General features: G+C 36.3%; 5 protein-coding genes and 1 non-coding gene across 7 annotated transcripts; 4 read left to right on the top strand and 2 right to left on the bottom strand.

Annotated features, from left to right (window-relative positions):
* The first annotated feature begins 1,209 nt into the window (after positions 1–1,209).
* LOC132161705 (gamma-interferon-responsive lysosomal thiol protein) lies at positions 1,210–3,079 on the top strand. The gene is made up of 5 exons (XM_059571881.2): positions 1,210–1,562; positions 1,759–1,824; positions 2,204–2,344; positions 2,505–2,597; positions 2,720–3,079. Exons 1-5 carry the CDS (start codon positions 1,215–1,217, stop codon positions 2,810–2,812), a joined length of 741 nt encoding a protein of 246 aa, XP_059427864.2. The 5' UTR covers positions 1,210–1,214; the 3' UTR covers positions 2,813–3,079.
* A 2,198-nt stretch (positions 3,080–5,277) lies between these two features.
* Positions 5,278–7,057, top strand: LOC132161839 (gamma-interferon-responsive lysosomal thiol protein). The gene is made up of 5 exons (XM_059572038.2): positions 5,278–5,642; positions 5,775–5,840; positions 5,962–6,111; positions 6,224–6,316; positions 6,536–7,057. Exons 1-5 carry the CDS (start codon positions 5,334–5,336, stop codon positions 6,701–6,703), a joined length of 786 nt encoding a protein of 261 aa, XP_059428021.2. The 5' UTR covers positions 5,278–5,333; the 3' UTR covers positions 6,704–7,057.
* A 187-nt stretch (positions 7,058–7,244) lies between these two features.
* On the bottom strand, positions 7,245–10,728 carry LOC132191979 (kinetochore protein SPC24 homolog). The gene is made up of 5 exons (XM_059607147.2): positions 10,342–10,728; positions 8,971–9,112; positions 8,773–8,874; positions 7,771–7,844; positions 7,245–7,652 (listed from the first exon to the last, which is right to left on the bottom strand). The coding sequence occupies exons 1-5, from the start codon at positions 10,517–10,519 to the stop codon at positions 7,546–7,548; spliced, it is 603 nt and encodes a 200-aa protein (XP_059463130.2). The 5' UTR covers positions 10,520–10,728; the 3' UTR covers positions 7,245–7,545.
* A 91-nt stretch (positions 10,729–10,819) lies between these two features.
* On the top strand, positions 10,820–10,901 carry TRNAS-CGA (transfer RNA serine (anticodon CGA)). Its single transcript has one exon. It is a non-coding gene; the product is annotated as a tRNA-Ser (tRNA).
* Positions 10,902–13,006: 2,105 nt separating this feature from the next.
* Positions 13,007–20,045, top strand: LOC132191476 (ubiquitin-activating enzyme E1 2). Of its 2 annotated transcripts, XM_059606505.2 has the most exons (7): positions 13,010–13,219; positions 13,338–13,657; positions 13,866–14,083; positions 16,258–17,052; positions 17,300–18,168; positions 18,265–18,697; positions 19,308–20,045. In XM_059606505.2, exons 2-7 carry the CDS (start codon positions 13,351–13,353, stop codon positions 19,902–19,904), a joined length of 3,219 nt encoding a protein of 1,072 aa, XP_059462488.2. In that variant the 5' UTR covers positions 13,010–13,219; positions 13,338–13,350; the 3' UTR covers positions 19,905–20,045. The 2 variants fall into 2 exon arrangements, with proteins under 2 accessions (XP_059462486.2, XP_059462488.2); XM_059606503.2 differs by having other exon boundaries at positions 13,007–13,219; positions 17,300–18,697.
* Positions 20,046–21,057: 1,012 nt separating this feature from the next.
* Positions 21,058–22,722, bottom strand: LOC148583513 (protein NODULATION SIGNALING PATHWAY 2-like). Its single transcript, XM_088511445.1, has one exon. It carries the CDS (start codon positions 22,720–22,722, stop codon positions 21,058–21,060), a length of 1,665 nt encoding a protein of 554 aa, XP_088367571.1.
* Positions 22,723–25,182: the final 2,460 nt, after the last annotated feature.

The raw sequence follows: 25,182 nt of genomic DNA, 5'->3' as shown, positions 1-25,182 counted from the left end.
TTTCCTTGGTAAGTAGTCTTTCACCATTTTAGAATGATGAAAAAACTTTCTAGGTTGTCAATTGTCATTCTCTGAAAAGGAACTATGACCAGGCTGTGAGTAGTTTGACAGAATCTTAGACTAATGATATCAAGCTTCATTCTCTTCCATGAACCTTACATATATAACAAGGTTAAAATGGGCTTGAGATTTGATATAAAGTTATATAGGTTATTTTAATTTTATTTCTTTAATTAATTAATTGAGTCAAATCCATCACTTTCAATACATTAATTTTGTGTTGAATTTACGTCAAATTATCATAAAGCCTGTGCATATGATCATGTTCGGCGGAGAATGGTTCAATTTAGTTCAATCATTACGAGGGAATTGAAGAGGCTATGGAGGGTGGAGGTTGTGGCATTGATGAGGCCATGTAGAGCTTATCATCACTCATCTTAATTTTAGTATAAGATATGTCAAGTTTCATAAGAAATTGAAATAAACCTTTTTTTATATACAAGAAAAAGTTTCAACTGGTTCTACTAAAAGCTTGTTTGGAATTGCGTTTAAGAAATAGAATTTTTAAGTTAAAAAGAGCTTTTGGGCAAAAACTTTATTTTTAAACTTTTGCAAAAGTGTTTTTTAGCTATTTTTATATTTTTTGAACCCTTAAAAGCGCTTTCAATTTTTTTTACCAAACGAGTACTTTTTTTCAAATGAACTTTTTGAATGTTAAAAACACTTTTAAGCCACTCAAACGCAATTCTAAACCGGCCATAAATTACAACATTAATAGATTTTATCTAACATTTACTTTATGTACGGGGCCTGTAAGCCACTTCTGTCTGCTAGTGCTAGGAATTGAAGTCTGCACCAAAACCTGTAAATCTTTTCATTTTTTCGAAAACATTTGATCTTTTATCAGTCTAGCTATGGAGGATGCATGCTTCCTCACCCCAAACAGTCGTAGAAAGTCTACTCATGTTGGGCTCATTGAAGGAGTTCACATGACTCGTACGAAGATTTTGGACTATTACTTTCATGGTTCACGTGCTGTATTGAATAGACAGAAGATAATAATTTCTTTTCTGATGAGTTTTTTTTTTTTTTTTTTTCGCTTGATTTTAATTTGGTTCTTAGTATTTTATTTATTTATTTATTTTTTTATTGACATGAGGTCATTGATGTCACATTACACATTCAAAAGCACAGATTCCTCAAACCATATATACATGTGTCCTGTTTCTCTACATGGTCTCAAACAAATGGCTTCTCCTAGGCTACTTTTCACATGTTCAACAGTTTTCTTCTTCTTCTTCTTCTTGTCCTTTTTCCAATCCCCTTCTACTGCCTTTTCTTCCTATCCAAACGATGATAATCGCCACAAGATCTCAGCTGTTGGTTTTCAGAAGGTTAATCTGTCTCTCTACTATGACACTCTCTGCCCATCCTGCGCCACTTTCATTGTGAAAAATCTCGCAGGAGTCTTCGACAAAGATCTCATCACTATCACCAATCTCAGGCTGGTTCCCTGGGGCAACTCTTTTGTCAATAAATCTAACAATGCCATTGTTTGTCAGGTCAGATTTTCATCCCCATTTGTTTGTTTGTTTTTTTTTTTCTTTCAATATTTTGTATGAGCAATTTTATTAAGCAGAGGCTGCAGAGCCACCTCTGTCAATCAAAAATTTTCCCAGTTTTCATGCATTAAGGCTTGTTCTATTTTCAACATGATTGTTGCTTGTTTGAATTGAATCTTTTCACACAATTTTGCAGCATGGTTCTGATGAATGCGTACTAAATACTTTGCAAGCCTGCGCCATTGACGTTTTGCGTGATGTGGTAAGCTTTCATCCATCCAGAGAGCCTAAAGCAATGTCTCTCAAAGAATTTTCCTCCTTCCACAGTTGCCTGAATGCTTTCTGTTGTATTTCTGCTCTTTTGTGTACTTTTCTTTCTCTTTTGTGTCTTTGTTTCTTCATACGATAGGATAGTTGTCATATTATGGAACCATATCATATATTCTAACACTATGAATGCACAAGATGAATTATATGATTTTCTTCATTACTGATGAACATATTTACTGGGAAATTTTAATGTTCATATGGAGTATAGGTAGAACAGTTCTCTTTAGAATGAAGCAGACTTAAAAGATGGTAGATTTGGTTTTGAGATCACAGTTTTTTTTTTTTTTTTTTTTGATTAATTACTATTGCAGAACAAGCATTATGCTTTGATCTACTGCTTTGAGTTTCTTGTCATTGAGGGAAGGCACAACGATTGGCAAAGTTGTTTCGACTCTCTGGGGTTGCCTAAGAAACCCGTTTTGGATTGCTATGTCAGTGGAAATGGAACAAAGGTTAACTTCATCTTTTCAAATTCTGATTTTCTCCTTGGGAAATTGATGATATGGTATTCTTATAATTCAATATTGAATTAATTAATATTCACTAGGGCATGAGATATACTGCTTTCCCAACCCATTGAATTGTGATGTCTAAAAGGAAATTGACATGCAGCTTATACAAAAATATGCTGATGAAGCTGCCCATCTCAACCCACCTCATAAATCTGTGCCATGGGTGGTTGTGAATAATCAACCCCTCCAAGAGGTTAGCCCCTAATTAACCTTTCAACGGACTCCGCTCGGGTCCGGGAACTCAACTCGTTGGGATTGGAGCACGTGCTTCATAACCTCTCTCTCATGGATATGTATTGGCTGTGTCTTATGCAGGACTATCAAAATTTTGTAGCCTATGTCTGCAAGGCATACAAAGGGAATGGTGCACCAGAGGCCTGCAAATCAGTTGGACCAAAGATCAACTAGATAATTAGAAGGCATAGGAATCCATTAAACTCTCCATATATGTGAAAACAAGAAGGCTAGATGCCCTCAAGCAGAAGAATATCCAAGGCAACTGAAAACCTCATGGTTGCACCTTGTGGTGGAAGCTTCAGAAGGATTTACAATATGTTTCAGTAACATACATTAGCTTGAATATAGGAAGTAGCTCTGTTTCAGTAACATGTGGTAGAGCAGAAGTCCTAAAGCTTATGTGACTCAGCAACTATGAAGTAGAATTTCCTTATGTGACTGAGATGAGCCATGGCTAATGATAAACCAATTAACTCAAACACTAAAACCTGCTTGAAATGGAGGCATGTAAGGGACAAGATTAAGGTGGTAAATTAAAATGACTCTATCATTAACAAGGGTTCCACACAACTATTGCTTCCATAAGCTTGCCATAAAATACATCTAAATTTCGTATTAACAATCAAGCCTCCGATTGCCTTTCACCACCGATGGACTTAAAAACCAGTATTTATGTTAAATCACTAATTATTTCAAGAGATTAAGATGATAGAACCTTTAATAAGTAAAGATCAAATCGTGGAATATTTAATCAAAATAGGAAGTAAATTACAGAGACATGAGATTCATTAAATTACCAATTATCTTAAACACTTAAATTAATAAAAAAAAAATGATGAATTTAATCAGTTAATTAATATTCCAACAATTTAGATTTAAGGTTCACGCCTGACCTTAAAATGTTTGACCTACAACCTAAATACAAGTGATCAATATCAAAGGTAGCACCTAGAGAAACAAGAAATCTATCTCACTTTAATTGAAATGACAAGCAAAGCAAGTGTCAAGTTTAATTTATAGCTCTGAGTCACTCACCACCACAAAATACTTTTCTTGTTCATATTGGACATCCATTTTTAGAACTACCTGCCCAATAAGTCAATCAAGTTGAGGAATAGACAATGATCCGTGAGAAATTGGGCTTCTTTTAGGGGCCCATCATACTTAGAGATAGTGGGTGAAATAATTAAGCAGTAAAATTTAATAAACAAATTTAATTATTTAGTAACTGATGTTGTAGTTTACATGATTGTGATGTGGAATATCAGTTAAGTTTGTAATTAACTTGTAGTAGATACTGTAATACTCTTAGTAGCATATTTCACCATTATAGTAAATTAAATATTCCATGTATTATGTAAAAAAATTTTGATTTTTTTTTTTTATCTAATTTAAAATAAATAGTGATTTACCATTTATCTTATATAAATATTCTTTTCAATCGATGGATGGAAGAAAGAAATGTTAGAACACTTCATGGAGGAGTTTGTTCTATAGCATTTACTCATGATCACGTGACCATATATTATATACTACCTATACGAAATTAATTATCTACCTATTCAAAGCTGCACCCACATTAATACATTATTATGGAGCCACCCACCATAAAACTCACAAATTACCAATTAAAGCAATAATTTGGGAGCATCACTCACAACATTGATTAGGTCAACAAGTTAGGAGAAAGCGGTAGTCACTTTCACGATCCATCATCCATAAGCCTTTATTATGGTTGAAGAATATTAATTATATGATTTAATTTAAATTTTTTAAGAGTTTAACATTTTGAAGCAAGTGGTGTTTTAATATGGTGTTAAAGTATAAGTTTTGAATTTAAACTCTATTTTTGTAATTTACTTATTATTTTAATTAAATATTTTACCTATTAAGTCTCATGTAAAAAAGAGCACTACGATGATTCAACAATGGTTAAACCTCTACAGTGAAATCACATGTAAGAAAGAGTATTGAAATATTAATTAGGGTTAAATACAAAAGTGGTCCATGTGCTTTTGGCGTGTTTATCAAATCAGTCTTTGGGTTTTCAAAAGTGGTAAAATTAGTCATTAAGCTTTTTGCCAATGTAAAATAAATCATTTTGTTTACTTCCATTAGTGGGCCGTTTGACATGTATAGGAAAAAAAAAAAAAAAGCCAATTGGTCCAATCACGTTGCACCACGTGTACCATTTTCACATAATCATCACATGACAATCTGTTAAATCAATTCTCCATCTGATCCCTGGCTCTGCTTTAGCCCTATCACATCACAAGAAATAAAATCACACCTAACGCCAGTGTTATGACAATATGTTATTCCATCATCAAATCGAGGGGTTTCTTATATGCCTAACCTAACACCGTTGTCCTTACATCTCCATTCTTCATTTATAATCAAGAATTGCCCAGAAAAAACAATATGTTAACAAAAGTAGACAGAATAATTCCTTTTACACTATCAGAAAATACAAAGAATAATTTTATCACTCTTCAAAACTCAAAGTCTGATTTTGATACAACCAAAAGGATAGGGACCCATTTTGTATTTAACCCAATTAATTAAATGATTCAATTAGTACAAATAGTGTTTTAACGTGAAAGAGTAAAACATCAGGGAGCTATATATATGTGTGTGTGCCCATGTTAATTACATGAGAGCTAGATAGGTTGAATGTGCTTGGCTCTCCAAAATGGCTCTTCTTAAATCCTTCTCCTTCATTGTCCTAGCTTCTCTGCTGTTCATGCTCATGTCTCCATCCTGTTCTTCTGCAGAACACCATGGCATCAAGGTCCCATCTCCTCTCAAATCCCAGAAAGCAAACTCATCTCCAGTCACTCTGTCTTTGTATTATGAAACTCTGTGTCCATATTGCCAGGCGTTCATAAAAAATAACCTGCTGAAACTGTTTGTGGAGGATCTCATCGACATTGTCAACCTCCGGTTTGTTCCATGGGGCAATGCTCGTGTCCTAGAACCCAACAAGACAATCATTTGCCAGGTCACATTTTGATGCTCTTCCATGATCATTTTCTTCAATTATATCCTTTAGATTGATGCAGAAAGGAATGTGTTATATATAATCCTTTTGTGTTTCATCTATTTGATTGTTTTTGGTGTTAACTTTTTGCAGCATGGGCCAGATGAATGCTACCTGAACAGCATAGAAGCCTGCGCCATTAACATCTGGCCAGATGTGGTAAAGCCTGCTCTCTTCCTCAATGTTCAGGAATACATCTCACAATCTTTGGCTGCAGAAATATTTATCAAAGTAATTTAGAGTTCTCATATGTTAACTATAATGAGTATCTCTGATGCAGAAGCAACATTTCAAGTTCATTGAGTGTGTTGAGCGTCAAGCCTCTGAACAAAAGCAGCTGGGGGAAAAAACATGGAATTCTTGTTGTCAAAAGCTGGGGTTGAATCCAAAGCCTGTTTCAGAATGCTACAATAGCGGCCATGGGAGAGAAGTAAAGTTTCATCGGGTCATCGCATTATGTTTTTGTCCATTATATTTGCATGTTCAATCAAATTCATTAGTGTGAAACCTCTAATCTTTTTGTATAATGAATCGACATGCAGCTTATTCTTCGTTACGCTGATGAAACGTATCATCTTAATCCAACTCATAAGTATGTACCATGGGTGGTGGTTAATAACGTACCACTTTATGACGTTCGTACCTTCTCTCTCTCCTTTGAAATTGGGATTTCTTGTTATTAAGTAAAAATTTAGAGAGTGGGGGTAGTGGGGGTTGTGGGCATCACCTGTCCAGGACAGGTGGCTCCCACATTTTAGGTTGCTCGGAATAGGTAGATCCTGCAACCCTCTCGCCTAATAACAGGAATCCTCATCCCCCTCGTTCACTCACCAATTCTTGAATTCGGGCTGCAGGAATATGAAAACTTTGTGTCCTATGTGTGCAAGGCGTACAAAGGCCATCTCAAATTAAAGGCTTGTAAATCACTTCCAAACAAGATCAACTTAGCTGGGAAGGCAAATTCAATCCAACCAACACACTGTAATGCAACTGAAGCAAAGAAAATGCCCCGTCGCCGCTAGCTTCATGCCAGCGCCATTATGAACATGGAACTTCCAGCCTAATTCAGATATATATGCCCTTCACGGGTGGTCTGCTACTATGATAATAATAAGTTACCAACTGATTTATATGGTGCTTAGATTGATGACAGTAAGCTCCTAGGAACTACGTTGTTTGAATATCACTGTTTATATATCACGGATGATATACTTCTGGTTTAAGTAACTGGAACCAATATATTATGGATTATGTGGAAATTGAAATCAGATGTCTCCTTCCTAATGAGTGGGAAAAATTTATAAATCATGTCAACTGCAATAGCAAAAGCTGAAGTGCAAGAATTCAGGTCGAGTGCAATTAGCTAAAAATATTGCCTAAGCATTTCATGGGTTTTGAATAGATATTCTCGTGACTCATCTAATCACAATATAAAAGTGGCTGACGGTTATCATGGGATTGTAGTGGTGGTGACTAGGCAGTTGTAGAGATTAGAATTGACAACTTTAAAACTAAGTAGGTGATAATAAAGATCCAACTACTGCTAATAGTGTATTGTCTGTGTAATCTTAATGCTAATTTCAAATCTTATTTACAATGTTAATTAGAATATTACATTCTCCATAAAACGCTTATGTTTCTTGAATATAACAAAAGTGAAAAGAAACTAAAATACCTTCTGCAGGCACCAGCAAAACCCCCACAACTAAACATCAGAAAACATTCCTCTACAGTAACTTATCACAAACACAAACTAAAGGTTACACCTTGAATAAGCGAAAAAGCGAAAACCCTAGAATACCAGACAGGTAATTAGCAAACCATATTACACATGCCATCTGAAAGGAAAAATGTCCAATACCTATCACGAACTTATCATTTTCCAAATGCCATTACAAACATCAAGAGAATCTACCTTCCTTGGGTCAAATTCGAACTTCTCAATTACTTTTTTATCCCTATCCACAATATCTGCAATTCATAAGGATTAAGGAGAGCAGAGTTGTAATGATATTAGGTGACTGTGAATCTGAATATAGCCACGTAAAAGAAAGAATATCAAATATGCGAAAACGCAACAGAAGGATACGGCCTGAAATTCTGGAATTGTCATCCAAGTTTGGAATAATATTTGTGACAGAAGCGTACAATGAAAGCATCCTCCTGCAAGATAACACAGAAATGTATCTTGTTGATATTTATGGAACTTAACTCGGTCTCTTCTTCTCAGAGAGAGGGAGATCATCTAACACTGCAACAAAAGATTCACAAAAGTATATCCACGGGGCAAGATCTTCTAAGAACAATAATATGGTAAGTGTAGCGAAAGACCTCAGTATTCCTCGAAGGAATGCCTGGAAACTTCTAAAGCACACTAGAGCCACCATATACTAAGCAATACCAGGCCAGCTGTTTTCCTGTATTGCCTAACACCAGGGAACATCTAGGCTGTGCTTCGCGTGAGTTACATTGAGAAACATTTTGTGAATCTAAAACATCTCCTAGTGGGATAACTTCTGCCTGTCAAACCCAGCATAAGGAAAAGGTATTGAAAAGATGTTCAAATGACAAATCAACTTTGGATTAAGTAATAGCCTTCTCCATACCAACACAATTGTTCTTCTGCTTGCACTAAACATTCATGCACCAAAATGTTTACTAGAAATAAAAAAAGTTATCACACATAAAAATAAAACCATTACTAACAGGAAGCATCATGAATGAAACACATTAAATACTTGTATTAAATTAATCAGGCTTGGCAAGCTTATTTAGTTAAATTAATCTCTTTGACTTGTTATATAAGACTAATTTACACAAAAATATGTCATATAGAGATTCAGAAAGCTGTAGCCATAACGGCCCACAAAACCTGACACTGATAAAAGAACATAACTGCTTTTTCAAGACATGAATGTAACGCAATAAATAAATAACACAATAAATAAACAACTAAATAACAAGTGCTCAATAACTAATCATCTCAGTTTGTTGTTTTGCCAGATTATCACCAGTTACTTTACAATTGAGGAAGGATATATGCACATATGAAATCTCATGACGATATTAAATGTGAGAAACATATACTTACTGTTCCCTAAGCTCATCCTGCTCAAGTTTCTTCAGAGTCTGCCTTCTTTCTTGAACGGAAATCATTTGTACTTCTAGATCATTAATCTCGTTGCTGATAATTGTGTTGTATAAACAAGAGAGACTCAAATAATCAACACCATTAACATAAAACCAATGATCTGAAAAAGCTCATGTTCAAAGTTGACCAAATACTTATCTAAGCTCATCCATAAGCAAGTGTTCTTTCTTGATTTCCTCTTCCAATTCTTGCTGAAGAAGATCAATTTTTGCATCTGCAGCAGCCTCAGATTTTGCCTCCTCTGTTTTCTTCTTGCATACATCTATGTTTGTGTGATAATCTGCTTCATATAAGAACATGTCAAGTGCATGATATAGCCACAAGATGGTTTGTTCAAAATTGCGTAAAGCAATTGAGATCCTTCCTTCCTGTTGGGTAAAGCATGGGGTCAAAGATATAACTTCTCAACAACCCAGTATCAAGTTAAAATAACCTAACCCAATTTGAACCCCTCATTACTGTTTCCAATATGCAACAGAAATAGAAATCCATGTCTCTGGTGTCAATTTAGTATGGAAATCTTGATCACTAGTATCAAGACTCAACTAAGATACTCAAAACAACATCCCCATTCCTAATGATAAAAAATCGTTACAATCTTTCCAGGTTATGATGATAATTTTTTGTGAAAAAAAAATTATAGAATGGAGTGGAGGGTGGGGTTGTGGTTGTGGGTTCAAGATCCACTGGGTGTATGAGAATTATGATAAAAGGATATAATACTGCATCTTCGCTATAATTTATTCCTTGATGTCTTGATGATGCATATATTTATGAGAAAGTGTTTAACAAGGGCTGTGAGCTTCAAAGACAATCTATAACCCCTAATATAAGAAAAACAGGAAAACAAAATTTCCTAATCTTAAGATGGAGCACTAACTTAATTCTTACTTTAACATTAACCAAGTGAGCTAGTATCCAAAAAGCTTAAGCCGATAGAAGATAATAAATTTAATTATTTAATTAATATTCTAACCATCCCCTCACATGAGTCTGAGTTCAAACTTAGGAACTCTATTATGATACTATGTTAAATTACTGATTATCCCAAAGTTTAAGCTAGTGGGAAATAGTGAATTTAACATTTAATTCATATTCTATTAACAAAATATACACACATGCTTTCCCATGGATATCATTCAGTTTGTTTGCTCCTCTTATTCTCAGCAAATGGGGGATTCCCCATCCACTTTATCTTTCCATTCTTTTTCCCCATTCCAATCTTGGGGCGTGCTCCATGATTCTATTCCCAGGGCGTATATTCCCCCCTTCCCCCTCCCCTCATTCGAGGCTCACACTTCACCTTCTACAGCAATTGGGAGTTCATCAATAGTTCTACACACTGTTGTAATGCATAGTATTACTCGTAGTATTCAACCAAAAAACCCCGATTTCATTCTTCAAAATTTACCACCGAAAGGCACACAGTCTAAACATCAATTAACAAGTAAGCAGCACACTCTCTACTCTTAACACCACAAAAGAATTTCAGAAAGCGAGTAAATGGACCTTGAAGCGAGGTCTGGAGCTCGCTGACATCAGAGTCGCAGGAAGATCGGAGGGCTTTGGAGTGTTCGAGACACTGAGTGATGTTGTTGATGTCTCTCTTGTCCTTCAGGACCCGCACGAGGTCGTCGCTGTACGAGATCAGCCGCTCCACGTCGATGGTTTTAGAGGAATCGACCATTTTCTTGGACTGCTCTGCACCGGATTCGGTCTCTCAGGTTGTCTAGGGTTTCAGAATTTCTCTTTCAACTTAGAATTAGACTCTAGGGTTTGTTGAAAGAATGCCTTTGGCTTCGAATTTTGGGGCAGAAAAATCTTTTTCGTGATAGCGGGAAAACCAAGAGGGGATGAGAGGGAAGGAATTGAGCGATGGGGAAATTTGAATCTGAAAGGAATTAATTGCTAAAATTATGGTTAAAACACAGCCATTTTGTTGATAAATTAGGTTATTAATATGTTTTGTTTAGAGTTTATTGTAAGCGTCGATATGTCCGAGTGGTTAAGGAGACAGACTCGAAATCTGTTGGGCTATGCCTGCGCAGGTTCGAATCCTGCTGTCGACGTAATTTACCTTTCTTTTTCCGAAATGGAAATAACATGCACAAATTTTTAAAAGGTACTTTTTTTTTTTTTTTTTTCTAATTAAATACTCAACGAGTTAATTCATTAATTTATTTATAAAGCCTTTTTTTTTTCTTTTTTTTTTTTTTTAAGTATTATTTAGAAAGTTAATTGTTGATGAATGATGTAATTGGAATATTTGACTGCAAAAACTCAGGATTCAAAATCCCCCAATGATTTCCTTTATTAATCGTAAGCCTATCACTAACAATGTTATGCATTTTAACTATATAAAAAAAATGATTTTCTACCTCTATCTACTATGTTTTCAATACAATTTTAACAAATTTTCTACTCTATTTTTTATTTTTTAAAATACGATTTCTCAGTTTTGTTTTTCTTAAACCACCAATGGGTAATAAGAAAAAACAATATACATAATATAAAACATACATATAAACTCGAGATTGAATTATTTAATATTCAAGTTAATTTATTTAATTAACTAAAATGTTAATAATAGTTAATTAACTAATGAATAATAATGATTTATGAAAAGATAAACAATAATGATATATACTTTATATAAGAAATAAATAAGTTAATTGAACAACTCGTGAACAAGTTATAATTCGTTCGAAAAATAAATTGACCAAACTTGAATAGAATATCTAGCTTGATGATAAGCTTGAACTCAACTTGCCTTTAAAATAAAATAAGATGAGTTAAACTTGAACATTTAATACTAAGGTCGAATGCAACCCTAATTTGAGCCAATGACCACCTAGTGGCTAGTGGAGGTGGGGTGGTTTGTGCTGCAGAGGTGGTTGTGAGGTGGGTTCCTCACAACCCACTAGAATGGAGAGAAGGAGAGACTTGGTTGGAGAGAAGATAATTCTTGGATTTAACCCAAAACAACTAACATTCATCCAACACTAATTGAAAATGAGTAATACAAGAATTAACACTAATTTATCGTGTAATGTGACGTGTAGTAACTTCTTATGCTAGTCACAAAAGATAAATGTTAGAAAATGATACTAGGGGCCGACTGGAGCCTTAGGCGGTCACCCAAGGCCTCTAATTTATAAGGCTCCTAACTAATAAATATTAATGAAGATCGATTCTATAAAAAAGTATTTAAGGCCTTTAATTATAGTCAACATTATTTAATCAAGCCACAAATTACAGTAAATAAGTAATTAAGAAATGCAATAATATCGTTTGACTTTCTTAAATCACCAACATTCAATTATTGAATAAGTTTTTTAAAAAATTGATAGCATTAAATAAGAAAATCAAATAATATATTAATATTAAAGTAATTCTTAAATAAAATTCTCACAGCTAGTCAACAATAAATTATGATTCAAAGTCTCAACTGCTAGCTGAATTTTCATTGATTACTTCTTATATATAGTAGATCAAGCTATTTCTTCAATTCATAGTAGGTTTGAACAATTTCTAATACATGAAAATATTTTTTATTTAATTTTAAGAAATAAAAAAAAAGTCTTAATCTCAAAGGTTTTCTAAAACATAATATCTATTATGATATTGAATTTTATTGACAACACCCGTAATAATTGATTCAGACTACTGACCTATGTTTCATGAGGTGTGATCATCAATAGATTGAGATACTTTTTGGAAACGGAAAATGAGATGTTAGAAAAACTTGAATATAAAAACTTAATAAGTAATTTTGCATATTAAAAAGTGAGAATAAAGATTTTTAAATAAAAATATAATATTATTTAAATTTTTTTAAAAAATGCATCACTTAAACTTTTAATCTTAAGCCTTAAAATGTATCGAGTCGGCCCTAAACAACACCATTATCTTATAATTATCTCACACTACTAACATAACATGGTTTAATAATCATTGAATTTATTTTTTTAACCATGGGCTACTAGACCTTGCCACATTAACAAGTGAAATAGTTATATGCCAGTGTGGTGTAATTTTTAGCATTACACAAACAAAATAAAATAAGATAAAAGTATTTAAAACACGTTAAGTTAAAACAAAGTAATTTTACTCTGCTCGATATTACCTCCATCCACGACAGGATTCCGGCAATTCAAGCACCCAAACAAGCCTTGGTGAACATCATCATCATCACTTAGCCGATCCGAATCCCCACTTTTTCACGCCCCACGCAAACTCTCCCTGGAGTATATATCACTCACTCTCTTATTCACAAGAGAAATGAAACCGACCTGACCACCGTCATCTCAGCTCAGCGCCGTGAAACCCTAACAAAAAGAGAAAATCCCCTCAGGATCGACTCCTTTGCTTCTTCACAGTCCCCTCGGTATCTCTTCCTTTTCTCGCCGTTATATTTGTAGTCGTTTTTTATTTTCTTGTCTCATTAAATTCGTAGTTGCCTGTTGACTGTTGTTATAACGGAAAATGAAATCTCGTCTCAACAGCTCACCTACCTATATGCTTCCTAGAAAGAGAGCGCTCGGAGGCGAGGTTCCAGTAAACGAAGAAAAACAAGAAGAAGAATCGTCGTCCAAGCGGCACTGCTCGGCTGCGAACGACAACGACAACAACAACAACAAAAACGGCAACGACACAATCGAAGACGGAAACGACAACATCATGGCTTTGGGAAACGGGAACTCCCCGGACATCGACGAGGATCTCCACAGCCGCCAGCTCGCGGTGTACGGCCGCGAGACTATGCGGCGGCTCTTCGCCTCCAACGTTCTTGTCTCCGGCATGCAGGGTCTCGGTGCCGAGATCGGTACGTAAATACCAAAATATGTGTGTTTTTAAGGTTCAAGGGTCTTGTACTTTCGTTTTTGTTGGAGTTTCACGTGTGATGGAGTCCCACATCGATTATGAGTAAAACCAGTGATCGGGTAATATAACAGTGTGTTAATCTTAGGCTATTCTGCAATGACACACAAATCACCATGAGGGTTGGGGTTTATATGCCATTTTTCTTGCAGCGAAGAACCTTATTCTTGCTGGCGTGAAGTCGGTGACATTGCATGACGAAGGTGTTGTGGAGCTGTGGGATTTATCGGGGAACTTCGTTTTCTCGGAGGATGATGTGGGAAAGAATCGGGCCCTTGCTTCTGTACAGAAATTGCAGGAATTGAATAACTCTGTGGTCATTTCCACTTTGACGACCGAATTGACTAAGGAACAGCTTTCGGATTTTCAGGTAATGTTTTTGCGTTGTTTGAGATTGTTGATTTAGTTGATTTCACATGAACACAATGCTTAACTTCCATTGTTATTTGTTTGGTAATATGAAGTGATGGGATAAAGAAAATTAAGTTTAAGATGATTTGAGGGGGAAAAAAATCGAATGTAGCATTTGGTTAATCATGCAAAGAGAAATAAGGCTACAAAATAAGCTAAAATCACAGAAGATGAAGTTGTTGGTTTAATTTTGTTCGTCTTTGGGTTGCTAGCAATAAAAACTCAAGTTATTTTTTTCCTGCATACTTGGTTGTGCTCTTCTGATCTTTCTAATGGGATTTAATTACTTATCAAAAAACAATGAAGTTATTTTTTACAAAATTATATGCGCATGTGGATGGTGGATGGTACAAAGAGAGATCAGCTAACATTGGAGGAATTAAACGATTTCATACGTTTCCATCTTTCGTCGTTCACCTATTGTTTGAAACAGAGGCCAACATAAAGCGTCTTGAAAAGAAGGTCAATGAATTCAATGAGGAGTAGAAAGAAAAAACAAAAAAAGAAGAGTTGGTGAGTTAAAAAATGCTGCACAAACTTGCCCAAAATAACTTCTGTAGAAGGACTGTTTCAAGATCTTGCATGGGAGGAGAGAGTATAAACATTGGATGTGACTGCATAAACTGCCAAGTCTTTTTAATGGGTGCAGTCTTTGCTTCATTTACTGTTGAAGATCTCAGCCAACCCAAGATTGCAACTTGCAACTTGCAACCATAACCAAACTTTCTGATTTGTCCAATTTGTCCCAATACTTCATTGTTTCTTCTTTTCTACCAACGTTTGAATGAGATCTTCCAGAGCCCTGTTTTGCTAGAGAAGAGGATGAGTTTGTCATAATGTGGCTTGGGTAAGTTGGGCGGAATGTTTATCCAAGTTGGCAAATATTTTCTTGATGATGTGTTAGAACTTCTTGCCTCCTCTTTAAGTCTTTTTGTATTTGCCCATATTGCAAATCATACACAATAAGATAATGAGCTGATACAAAAATGGAAGAGTATTGTGTGATACAAACTTTTACCCAATCTCCTAATATTTTTGTAGATCTCTCTTTCCAAATTATGTGTTTGTGCGTGTGTGTGATTGCAAACTTTTTCAAAAAATTTATTGCTAGCAATTGAAGTTTGAGTGGGACTAAAAGGAAACAGTCATAACCTTTACTTTGTATATGGTGTGATTTCTCTTAGGTATCATCAGTGGCTTATGGCTATTATTATGCTTTAAAACAATACTTGTTCTTGCATCAAACAATTTCCCTATTTTCTGCTGTTTTCTTTTCCACTTAAAAGCATTGTTTTTAGCATGGGAACAGCGGTCAGGTGGATAAGTGAGGTTAATTGGTTGCTTGAGTGGATTGTTACTTTCGATGGACCCAAATGGATGTTACTATTAAAACCCATTCATATCTAGTTAAAGTGGGACACCGGTTTTACAAAAACAGTTAATTTAATCAGGTTGAAGACTTAAGAGGGGCTCCATCTAGTCTGAGATGCAAACAGCAAGGGTGGGGGAGCTTGAACCAATTACACAAACTTTATCTGTATGAAGTTGTTACCACTAAGCTGCAAGTGGTAATGAGTCCAGGCATGAGTAAATGGTATTTAAAATTTTTCAATGATTAAACGCTGTAGAATAAAATATTTATATATATATGGACCAGTGGCCCAACCATTGACCTGATGGTAGAACTGGTCAACTAGTGCTTTGGTCCTTCTCTGGGGCAATATCTAGTCTGGTTTTACCATGTTTCTCAGAGTCAATTAAATTAAAAAATAGTTGACAACAGCTAAATAGGGGAAAGTTTGGATATATGAAGTAGAGTTGCAGCTCTTTTTTAAAAGGATACTATCAGCCAGAAGGTGCTTTTAGCTTGCAAAAAATTCTGCCCGTTATCTGTGGCATATGAAATTCTTCTTTCATCAGCTCAACCGCTACTTGTAGTAGTTGTGTTTGTTTATGAGTTTTTGAGATGAATTTTTTCTTTGTTCTTGAACTACTCGATGGACATAGTACTTATATGTCCTTTTTAGGAACTTGGTTTCCGCAAAAACATAATTGGAATCTTGAAAAAGATGAATTTGCTTTATTTGGATTACGCTTTTGATTAATTTCTGTGTTTGTTTTCTGTGCTTACAGGTTGTAGTTTTTACTGACATTAGCTTGGAAAAAGCAATTGAATTTGACAATTACTGCCATAATCATCAGCCTCCAATCTCCTTTGTAAAATCTGAAGTACGGGGTCTTTTCGGTAGTGTGTTCTGTGACTTTGGCCCTAAGTTTACAGTTTTTGATGTTGATGGTAAGGATCCACATACAGGCATAATTGCGTCTATTAGCAATGACAACCCTGCTCTTGTAGCCTGCGTTGATGATGAGAGGCTTGAGTTTCAGGATGGGGATCTGGTTGTGTTCTCAGAAGTTAATGGAATGACAGAGCTGAATGATGGAAAGGCAAGGAAGGTTAAGAATGCAAGACCTTACTCATTCAATATTGAGGAGGATACCACAGAGTATGCTGCATATGTGAAAGGTGGTATAGTTACACAGGTGAAGCAACCAAAGGTATTGAACTTTAAGCCATTGCGAGAAGCACTAAGGGACCCTGGTGATTTCCTTCTTAGTGACTTTTCCAAGTTTGATCGTCCACCCCTCCTACACCTGGCATTTCAGGCTCTTGATAAATTTAAATTAGAGTTCGGACGCTTCCCAGTTGCTGGATCCGAGGATGATGCTCAGAAAATAATTTCTTTGGTCATTAGCATCAATGATACCTTATCGGATGGGAGGCTTGAGGTGATTGACCAAAACCTTCTTCGTCATTTTGCATCTGGTGCTAGGGCTGTGCTGAATCCAATGGCTGCCATGTTTGGTGGTATTGTTGGGCAGGAAGTTGTGAAGGCTTGCTCTGGGAAGTTTCATCCTCTTTTCCAGGTTAGTTACATAAGTTGGGTATTGGTTCTGAACGGATCTGGAAACTTGATACATTGATAATTGGGTCTAGCTGAAGCTTTGCTTTGTCCAGACTATGGATTGGGGCTGCTCACCTGATTGAGTAAACTCCAGTTTTTGTCTGCTGTTTTGAGTTTAGCATTGAATTGCATATCAGTTGTAACTCTTAATGTTGTTGAAGTTCTGAATGTTTATATGTTAACCCAATATTTTATGTTTTTTTGCACAGTTTTTCTACTTTGAATCAGTTGAGTCCCTTCCCACAGAACCCTTGCATCCTAGCGATCTGAAACCGTTAAGCAGTCGTTATGATGCACAGATTTCTGTGTTTGGCTCCAAGCTTCAGAAGAACCTGGAGGATGCAAAAGTATTTATTGTAGGATCTGGTGCACTGGGGTGTGAATTTTTGAAGAATTTAGCTTTGATGGGGGTTTCTTGTGGTAAACAAGGGAAGTTAACAATCACAGATGATGATGTAATTGAGAAAAGTAACCTTACCAGGCAGTTTCTCTTCCGGGACTGGAATATTGGGCAGGCTAAGTCAACAGTCGCTGCTTCCGCTGCTGGTTTGATAAACCCTCGTCTCAACATCGAAGCACTGCAGAACCGTGCAAGGCCTGAGACAGAGAATGTATTTGATGATGAATTCTGGGAGAATCTGAGTGTTGTTATCAATGCTCTTGACAATGTGAATGCTAGACTTTACATCGATCAAAGATGCTTATATTTCCAGAAGCCACTTTTGGAATCAGGAACGCTAGGTGCCTGTTGCAACACTCAGATGGTCATTCCTCACCTAACTGAAAATTATGGTGCCTCAAGAGACCCACCTGAAAAGCAAGCACCCATGTGCACGGTTCACTCATTCCCTCACAATATAGACCACTGCTTGACATGGGCTCGATCTGAGTTTGAGGGTTTGCTTGAGAAAACACCAGCTGAAGTAAATTCTTATCTAGCCAACCCGAATGAGTACACATCTGCAATGAAGAATGCCGGTGATGCTCAGGCCAGGGACAACTTGGAACGTATTCTTGAATGCCTTGACAAGGAGAGATGTGAAACATTCCAAGACAGCATAAGCTGGGCTCGTCTGAAGTACTGTTTTTACTTATCAATTGCATTTATTAAGTTCACATTATATAGCATTTGTCTTTTACTTCAGCTTCTGATTGCATGTGTTGATGAAACCAGGTTTGAAGACTACTTTGCTAACCGTGTGAAGCAGTTAACATACACTTTTCCTGAGGATGCCACAACCAGCAATGGAACACCATTCTGGTCTGCTCCCAAGCGTTTCCCTCGCCCACTGCAGTTTTCAGTTGATGATCCCAGTCACCTTTGTTTTATTATGGCAGCATCCATACTACGTGCAGAGACATTTGGCATCCCAATTCCTGATTGGGTGAAGTCTCCTAGAAAGTTGGCTGATGCTGTTAACAAAGTAATGGTCCCTGATTTCCAGCCCAAGAAAGGTGTCAAGATTGTGACCGATGAGAAAGCTAGCAGCCTTTCCACTTCATCAATTGATGATGCTGCTGTTATCAATGAGTTCATCGTGAAGTTAGAACAAAGCCGGAATCAGATGTCGCCAGGTTTCAGGATGAACCCAATACAGTTTGAGAAGGTTAGCATTCCCCTTCTTTCTCTCCTCTCCCCTCCCCTCTTCTCTTTCCCCCTCCCCACTACGAAGAGAATGCAGATTTGTAGTAAATATTTTTGGACTTAATTTTGACGTGTTTCAGTTCTTAGGCTCGACTTAATTGATTTTTATTGTTGACATTTTTTTCTGGAATCTCAGTTTTATGGCTAAGCTTATTTAAAATCTTCCCAAACTTGGCTCGTGTTCTCAAGAAGTGTACCTATGAGTGGCCTAAGAGAAGTATTGCACCCTAGTGCTTGGTGTGCATGATGATAGGGAACCTTTTGCAAAACTATTTCTAAAGTCTCCAGAGGAAGTAAATGGACTTTCTTATATAATATATAACATTGTGAGTAAATGGGCTGCTGTAGTTAGCCTTGTTCATCCCACATTATCGAGCTACTGAAAATATAGTACTTTATTGTTGTTCATTTATAACTCACTCCATAATTTAGCATTTGAACAATGTTATTTCTGTTCATGCGTCTGTTGAAAGCTCAAAACACAGAATTCTGTTTGTTGTTCAGATAGATTTTTTAGGTTAGAATCATACACTTAGTTTTTAATGCACTTCATATATTTTCTTGATGTCCAGGATGATGACACAAACTATCATATGGACCTAATAGCTGGACTTGCAAACATGAGGGCAAGGAACTATGGAATCCCTGAAGTTGACAAACTTAAGGCCAAGTTCATTGCAGGGAGGATCATCCCTGCAATTGCAACCTCCACTGCTATGGCGACAGGTCTTGTCTGCTTGGAGCTGTACAAGATTCTGGGTGGAGGGCACAAATTAGAGGACTACAGAAACACCTTTGCCAACCTAGCACTGCCTCTGTTCTCAATAGCCGAGCCTGTTCCTCCTAAGGTGATCGAGCACAAAGATATGAGCTGGACAGTGTGGGACAGATGGATTTTGAAGGGCAATCCAACTTTGAGAGAGCTTCTTCAATGGCTGAAAGACAAGGGCTTGAATGCGTACAGCATCTCTTATGGGAGTTGCCTACTTTTTAACAGCATGTTCCCAAAGCATAGAGAACGCATGGATAAGAAGTTAGTGGATCTGGTTAGGGAAGTGGCCAAGGCAGTGCTGCCTCCATATCGACGGCACTTTGATGTCGTAGTGGCTTGTGAGGATGACGACGACAACGATGTCGATATCCCGCAGATTTCCGTTTACTTCAGGTAGGCATTTCTTATGCGGTTGGCCCAAAAAAACAGAAAAGAAAAGAAATTTCAGTCTTAGGATGACACCCTAAATCAGAACTTCAGTGATATGTATGGATGTTACCGAGTTATATGTGAAATATCAATATCGGTACTTTGCTTCTTTCAGGTTGAGCCACGATTGTTGTCATTCATTCTTTCCTCCTATCATTGTTCTACGAAAAAGTTTGAAGTCCGAGCCTACAATGAAAATAATGAGATAATTCTGCAGGTGTTGTGTGCCAATTAGGGAATAAGCTCGTGTATTTTTTCTTGCTCATCTCATTTTTTTCTTTTAGTGCAGATTCCTAATTTTCTGCTTCATCTTGGTCTCGACTCATTTTCCATTTTGGTACCAAACCTCTCAACAACTACCTTTTCCAAATTCAAATTACATATCAAAGCACTTGGGACAGTCCTTTCAGCCCATTTTATGGATTTTTTTTGGCTGGAAAAGACATCAATAATAAAGCGAGTAATGTTAGTCTTTACATTTACATATTACACCCATCTCACTTCGGTTGACATGATATGTTTTAATGACATGATATGTTTTAATGCCTGACATAAAAATTTACTTAGAACACGCAATGTCAAGAGTATCATTATCGGTATAACAAAAATCCACCGAACCGCAACATTAACCATTGTTTTTAGGTGGTATGGTCTTTTTCAAACAAGCAATAAAAAGAATTATAATTGTGTATGTGTTGCACCAGCTATTAAGAACAAATTTTTTTTCCAAACTAAATTGAAAGATTATTTATTTATTTATTTGTTTATTTTTAAAAAAATCTATTAAATTGATTTTTATTCTTAAAACATGTGATGTGATTCTTAAGTGTATTTTTCTTGAGAAAACACATTCAAACATGATGGTATGTTTACTTCCCAAAGTTCCTGAATTGCATTTTTGTTATGAGGCCATCGGAATCATGAGAAATTCACGCTTGAAAAATAAAAATTGGACCTATATTACAGTGATTTAACCTTCTAATATTTTTTAGACAATTACATAGGACAATTTTTTGAAAAACCATAAACAGTGATAAACAACTGCTATTGTAAACCTCGAAATGTGGTATATTATTTGTCATTTTAATCAATATTTTCTTTGCTATATTGGCTGAAACAATCTATACAATTAACAAATAAAAAAGTACATCTCTGGATAAAAGACTGTCTACCCTTTTAGATTTGATATTTTGATTTATCCAGACTGAAACTCTCACTATTGAAGTTCCTTTCCACTCCAAGACCATCTCATTTCCAATCTGTCCTTGGATCTTTGCTGCATATGAATTTCCCCCTTCTCTTACCATTTCTTCTGCTTCTGTTAGTATCCCTTTGCTCAGTCTCCTACCCTCCAACCCCTGAAGATGGCAGCCTTCTCTCATCTCCTCCCACTTTTGTAACCAAGCAAGAGGGGAGATGTAAGGTGCCACAAAGAGACACTCCATGGCTACTCTTGCTTCTGCAAGATGCTGTGGGAAATTCACTTCCAATGATTCTAACAAGGCTTGGTAATGCACCAAATGCCCATCAAAGAATGACCCAAAACCTGAGCAATTTTTCAGCTTTTCACAAGCATCTCCATCACCAAAGGTTATAATTCCCCTGTTACCAGCTATCAATTCCTTAGCTACCCTTAGAAACTCCATAACAACCCTTCTGCTTCTCCCCCTCCCCATGTGTGGAAGCCCCACCATGGAGTTGAAAACCAACCATTTTGATCTCCTTCCACCCCTTTTCTTCATTTTCTTCATCTCGCTCACCAAATCCTCAACTCCCATCTCCTCCACCGTAAGCTTTAGGCCGGAAGATCTCGCCTGATCCTTGAGCCGCCTTTTGGTCGCCTCAAACCTCCAGGGTGAAGGAACATAATCAGAATCCTCCTTTTCCCATTTCATTGATGTCAACTTTAATGTTTTGTGCTGGCTTGAAATGGCCTCAATCATTGTGGGCCACTGAACCCCTTCTCCCATGTCAAAGTCTACTATGTTTATCGTCTCTGCATCGTCCGGCATAGGTTCGAGAATCACGGAGTTTGCTGCAAAGTGAGCAAACCTTCCTTCTGGGAAGGTTTGGTAGAATGCCATGAATGCAGCCTCAAAGTTCTTGCAGGACTCTTGTTTCAGATAGTCCCCTTGATTCCCAATTTCCTGGGATAAGTAGAAGGCAACACGCTCCAAGGTTTCGCCAACCGGGCTAACTTTCTCGCCGACAGATCTCAAAATAACCTCTGCAAGCTCTCTCTGTTCCATCTCCAAGGCTTCTCCATAAGCCTTAAGTAGATGATGAACTCTCAATAGGTTATCGATTTCCATGTCTTCTCCTGGAAAGATTAATGATTGCTGAATAGATGCTTCGCCTATTGATGACTCAATTGACGGGCTATGCCTCAAAAAGTCCCCCCCTTCAGTTGACACTTGTTGCTGACGGAAACTTCCCTCACTCTCCCCCAAAACACCATAGCTAAAACCTTCAATCCCAGTATCCCAAATGGGGAAATCTAACCCCTCCATTTCCAACCCCATCGGGACATCTTTCATGGCTAACATGAATTGCTGCTGGGAATCATCAAAGGGTAGATAAGGGAAAAGGTCACCAGGAAACATGGTTGAAGAACAGGGGATTGGACAGAGTTCAGAGGAGTCCTCTGTTGTGGTAAATAATGAAGATAAATCATAGTCATCCACCGGGGAATACTCCATGTTTATGCCATTGTCTGCAAGCTGTTCAAAAGTAGAATCTATGACACTGTAGAGTGGCCAGGAAGTCTGGGGAAACTCAAGCTGCATGTTCTTTTAATGGTTTCTGCAGGGTATAAGGAGAGTTTGTGATGGAGTTTACTTTTCTCATTTTCTGGGAAGCCAAGTATTTATATAATCGGTGGAGAATGTACAGATTAACATATAATAATTAAACAAAAAGATTATAAGCAAATCACAATCACCCACTTTTTCTTCAGAGTTTCATTCCAACAAGGTTCCCATCTGAGTCTTCTTCCTTTTTTTGGCAGCTTCTTGGAGGTTGCATGTAATCAAGAGTTCTATGCGTATCTAATTGAATACTCTCTTTCATGTCTTTTCAATGTAATTACCTTTCAACTCCTAAGAAAATTAGAAATATAACCTTATGTGAAAAGAACATGCCAAATGGACATGCATTGACAGTGACCCCTTAATTAAGCTAATACATCATTTTAAAACACCTTAATTAATCGAGATAGACCTCGAGTTAGACGGCTTTGTGGTCAGCATTATATTATTCTTTTCATTAGAAAAGGACAGGCAGAAGCAGTTTGATTGGCTTGCATGAAAACATTTTATTGGTGAAATCATGTAATCACCATTTAGATCGGGGGTTTACGCTACTCTTTACAACCATCGGCTGACGTTGCGTGTTTCAAGTGACTTTCTTTTTTATTTTTGTAAGCGACTAACATGGGAGGCCACTTAAAATACGCCACATCACTCAATATGAAATTGGTTTTCAAAAGTCTCCAAAATTATACCCTCTTCGATCGGGATAAAGTTTTCTTTCAAATTGTTGAGAAATAATCTCATATGTTCTGTGAACAAGACCTTGAGCATGTTTATAAGGAATAAGCAACTCTCTCCTATAGAATTGGTTTTATGAGGTGAGTTAAGCCCACAAATTTCTTCATGGTATCAGAGCCTACTACAAAACAAATGAGATCCACACTACTTATCCCGTGACAAGGATAAAAAAAAATAGTGGCCTACACGTGAGGAAAAATAATCTCACATATCCTGTGGACAAGACCTTGAGCATGTTTATGAGGAATGGACAACTATCTCTTATAAAATTGGTTTTATGAGATAAGTTAGGCTCACAAATTTTTTCACAAATTGGGCTGACTGAATTTCCTCTAACCCAATCACGTGCTAGTTTAATAACTGAATCCAAGGAATTTTCTTTAACTCAATTTAGAGGGAGAAAAGACAAATGGTTACTTGCCCTTGAGGGTTACCTATAAGAAGATTAGTAGCTGACAAAGTTTAAGCTATTGGAAGCATTTGGGGAGGGGGTCATTAGCAAATAATCATTTGATTATAGAGTCTGAAAGCATAGTTTGAACGCAACTTCATGCAAAAACTTTGTCTTTTCATTGTCAAATAATCATGATTGCAGTATTAAATATTGCTAATTGGATAAGGATTACCGTAATCGAATCTTGAGATTTTGCACGCAAGGTATATTTGGTCAAAAATTCTCCCACCTGCAAAACGGCTTCCTATAATGGACCAATAGCAATGGGACATTTATACATATTAATTACTTTTTGACAAATCTGTGGCCATTAGATCTTTAACTACATATATTATAATATTAATTAAATTCACATTTTTCAACCCATTTGAACATTAATTGAACCAAAGTTTTAGCAATTTTAGGGTCCGAACCCGTAAATCTCCTTACCAAAAAATAAAGGATAAAAAAGGAAATTTAGTCCTAGGTTTTCTTGCAATTTCAATTTAATTTTTAGATTTTTAATTTTGACAATGTTTTCGGGTTTTCCTTTAATTTCAAATAGATTCTTTCGCCAACTTATCATCCAATTAATTAACAATATATCATGTCATACCAATCAATTAATATAACGTAACTCTTGTTTGACATGTCATGTGCCACCTGACAGATTTACTTTAAATTACAAATATACCCTAAACAAAGATTTATTTATTTATTTATTATTTATTTTTTAGAGAAAATTTATAATTTAAAGTAATTATGCCACGTAGCATGTATAATTGGCATATGACATGTCAAACGAGAGCCACGTCGCATTAGGTAGTAGCATAAATGGACAATAAATTAACATAATTATGACCTATTTGAAATAGAGAAAAACCTAAAGATCTAATTGTTGAAATTGAAAACCTAGAATTAAATTGAAATGACATGAAAACCTAAAGACTACATTTGATATATAAAAGGGTACTCATGAATCATGCATGATGTCAAAGTTTGTGTCTGAATTCTGATCATGACATGCATGCATGATGCATGGTAATGAAACATTCATGAAACTAGAGGATATTTTCTGGGAGCAGATCGACATTGAAATTAAGATAGTTGAGACATGAACGTCTCTACCTGCTAATATTTTTGTGGCTTCTAAAATTGTCGCCTATGATACGATATTCGTGACTCATCAGTTTGCCATGAACATGATCATGGATTTTCCTACGTACGTATACTTTCTAGGCCACAAAATGGGATCTGCATTATTA

This window comes from Corylus avellana, chromosome 10 (assembly GCF_965113065.1).
Source record: "Corylus avellana chromosome 10, dhCorAvel1.hap1.2, whole genome shotgun sequence".
Classification (NCBI taxonomy): Eukaryota; Viridiplantae; Streptophyta; class Magnoliopsida; order Fagales; family Betulaceae; genus Corylus; species Corylus avellana.
Note: the sequence above shows the minus strand (reverse complement) of the source record. Positions and strands in the feature narration are given on the sequence as shown.

What these genes read in the sequence shown, in the direction of transcription:
- LOC132161705 (XM_059571881.2), top strand. Translation starts at nt 1,215, where the DNA reads ATGTGTCCTGTTTCTCTACATGGTCTCAAACAAATGGCTTCTCCTAGG. An exon ending in TTGACGTTTTGCGTGATGTG is followed by an intron (nt 1,825 to 2,203) that starts GTAAGCTTTCAT and finishes TTACTATTGCAG; the next exon opens with AACAAGCATTATGCTTTGAT. An exon ending in ATAATCAACCCCTCCAAGAG is followed by an intron (nt 2,598 to 2,719) that starts GTTAGCCCCTAA and finishes TGTCTTATGCAG; the next exon opens with GACTATCAAAATTTTGTAGC.
- LOC132161839 (XM_059572038.2), top strand. Translation starts at nt 5,334, where the DNA reads ATGGCTCTTCTTAAATCCTTCTCCTTCATTGTCCTAGCTTCTCTGCTG. An exon ending in ACAAGACAATCATTTGCCAG is followed by an intron (nt 5,643 to 5,774) that starts GTCACATTTTGA and finishes AACTTTTTGCAG; the next exon opens with CATGGGCCAGATGAATGCTA. An exon ending in ATAACGTACCACTTTATGAC is followed by an intron (nt 6,317 to 6,535) that starts GTTCGTACCTTC and finishes TTCGGGCTGCAG; the next exon opens with GAATATGAAAACTTTGTGTC.
- LOC132191979 (XM_059607147.2), bottom strand. Translation starts at nt 10,519, where the DNA reads ATGGTCGATTCCTCTAAAACCATCGACGTGGAGCGGCTGATCTCGTAC. An exon ending in GCTCCAGACCTCGCTTCAAG is followed by an intron (nt 9,113 to 10,341) that starts GTCCATTTACTC and finishes TATATGAAGCAG; the next exon opens with ATTATCACACAAACATAGAT. An exon ending in CAGGATGAGCTTAGGGAACA is followed by an intron (nt 7,845 to 8,772) that starts GTAAGTATATGT and finishes GTTATCTTGCAG; the next exon opens with GAGGATGCTTTCATTGTACG.
- LOC132191476 (XM_059606503.2), top strand. Translation starts at nt 13,351, where the DNA reads ATGCTTCCTAGAAAGAGAGCGCTCGGAGGCGAGGTTCCAGTAAACGAA. An exon ending in GGGTCTCGGTGCCGAGATCG is followed by an intron (nt 13,658 to 13,865) that starts GTACGTAAATAC and finishes TTTTTCTTGCAG; the next exon opens with CGAAGAACCTTATTCTTGCT. An exon ending in ACCCAATACAGTTTGAGAAG is followed by an intron (nt 18,698 to 19,307) that starts GTTAGCATTCCC and finishes CTTGATGTCCAG; the next exon opens with GATGATGACACAAACTATCA.
- LOC148583513 (XM_088511445.1), bottom strand. Translation starts at nt 22,722, where the DNA reads ATGCAGCTTGAGTTTCCCCAGACTTCCTGGCCACTCTACAGTGTCATA.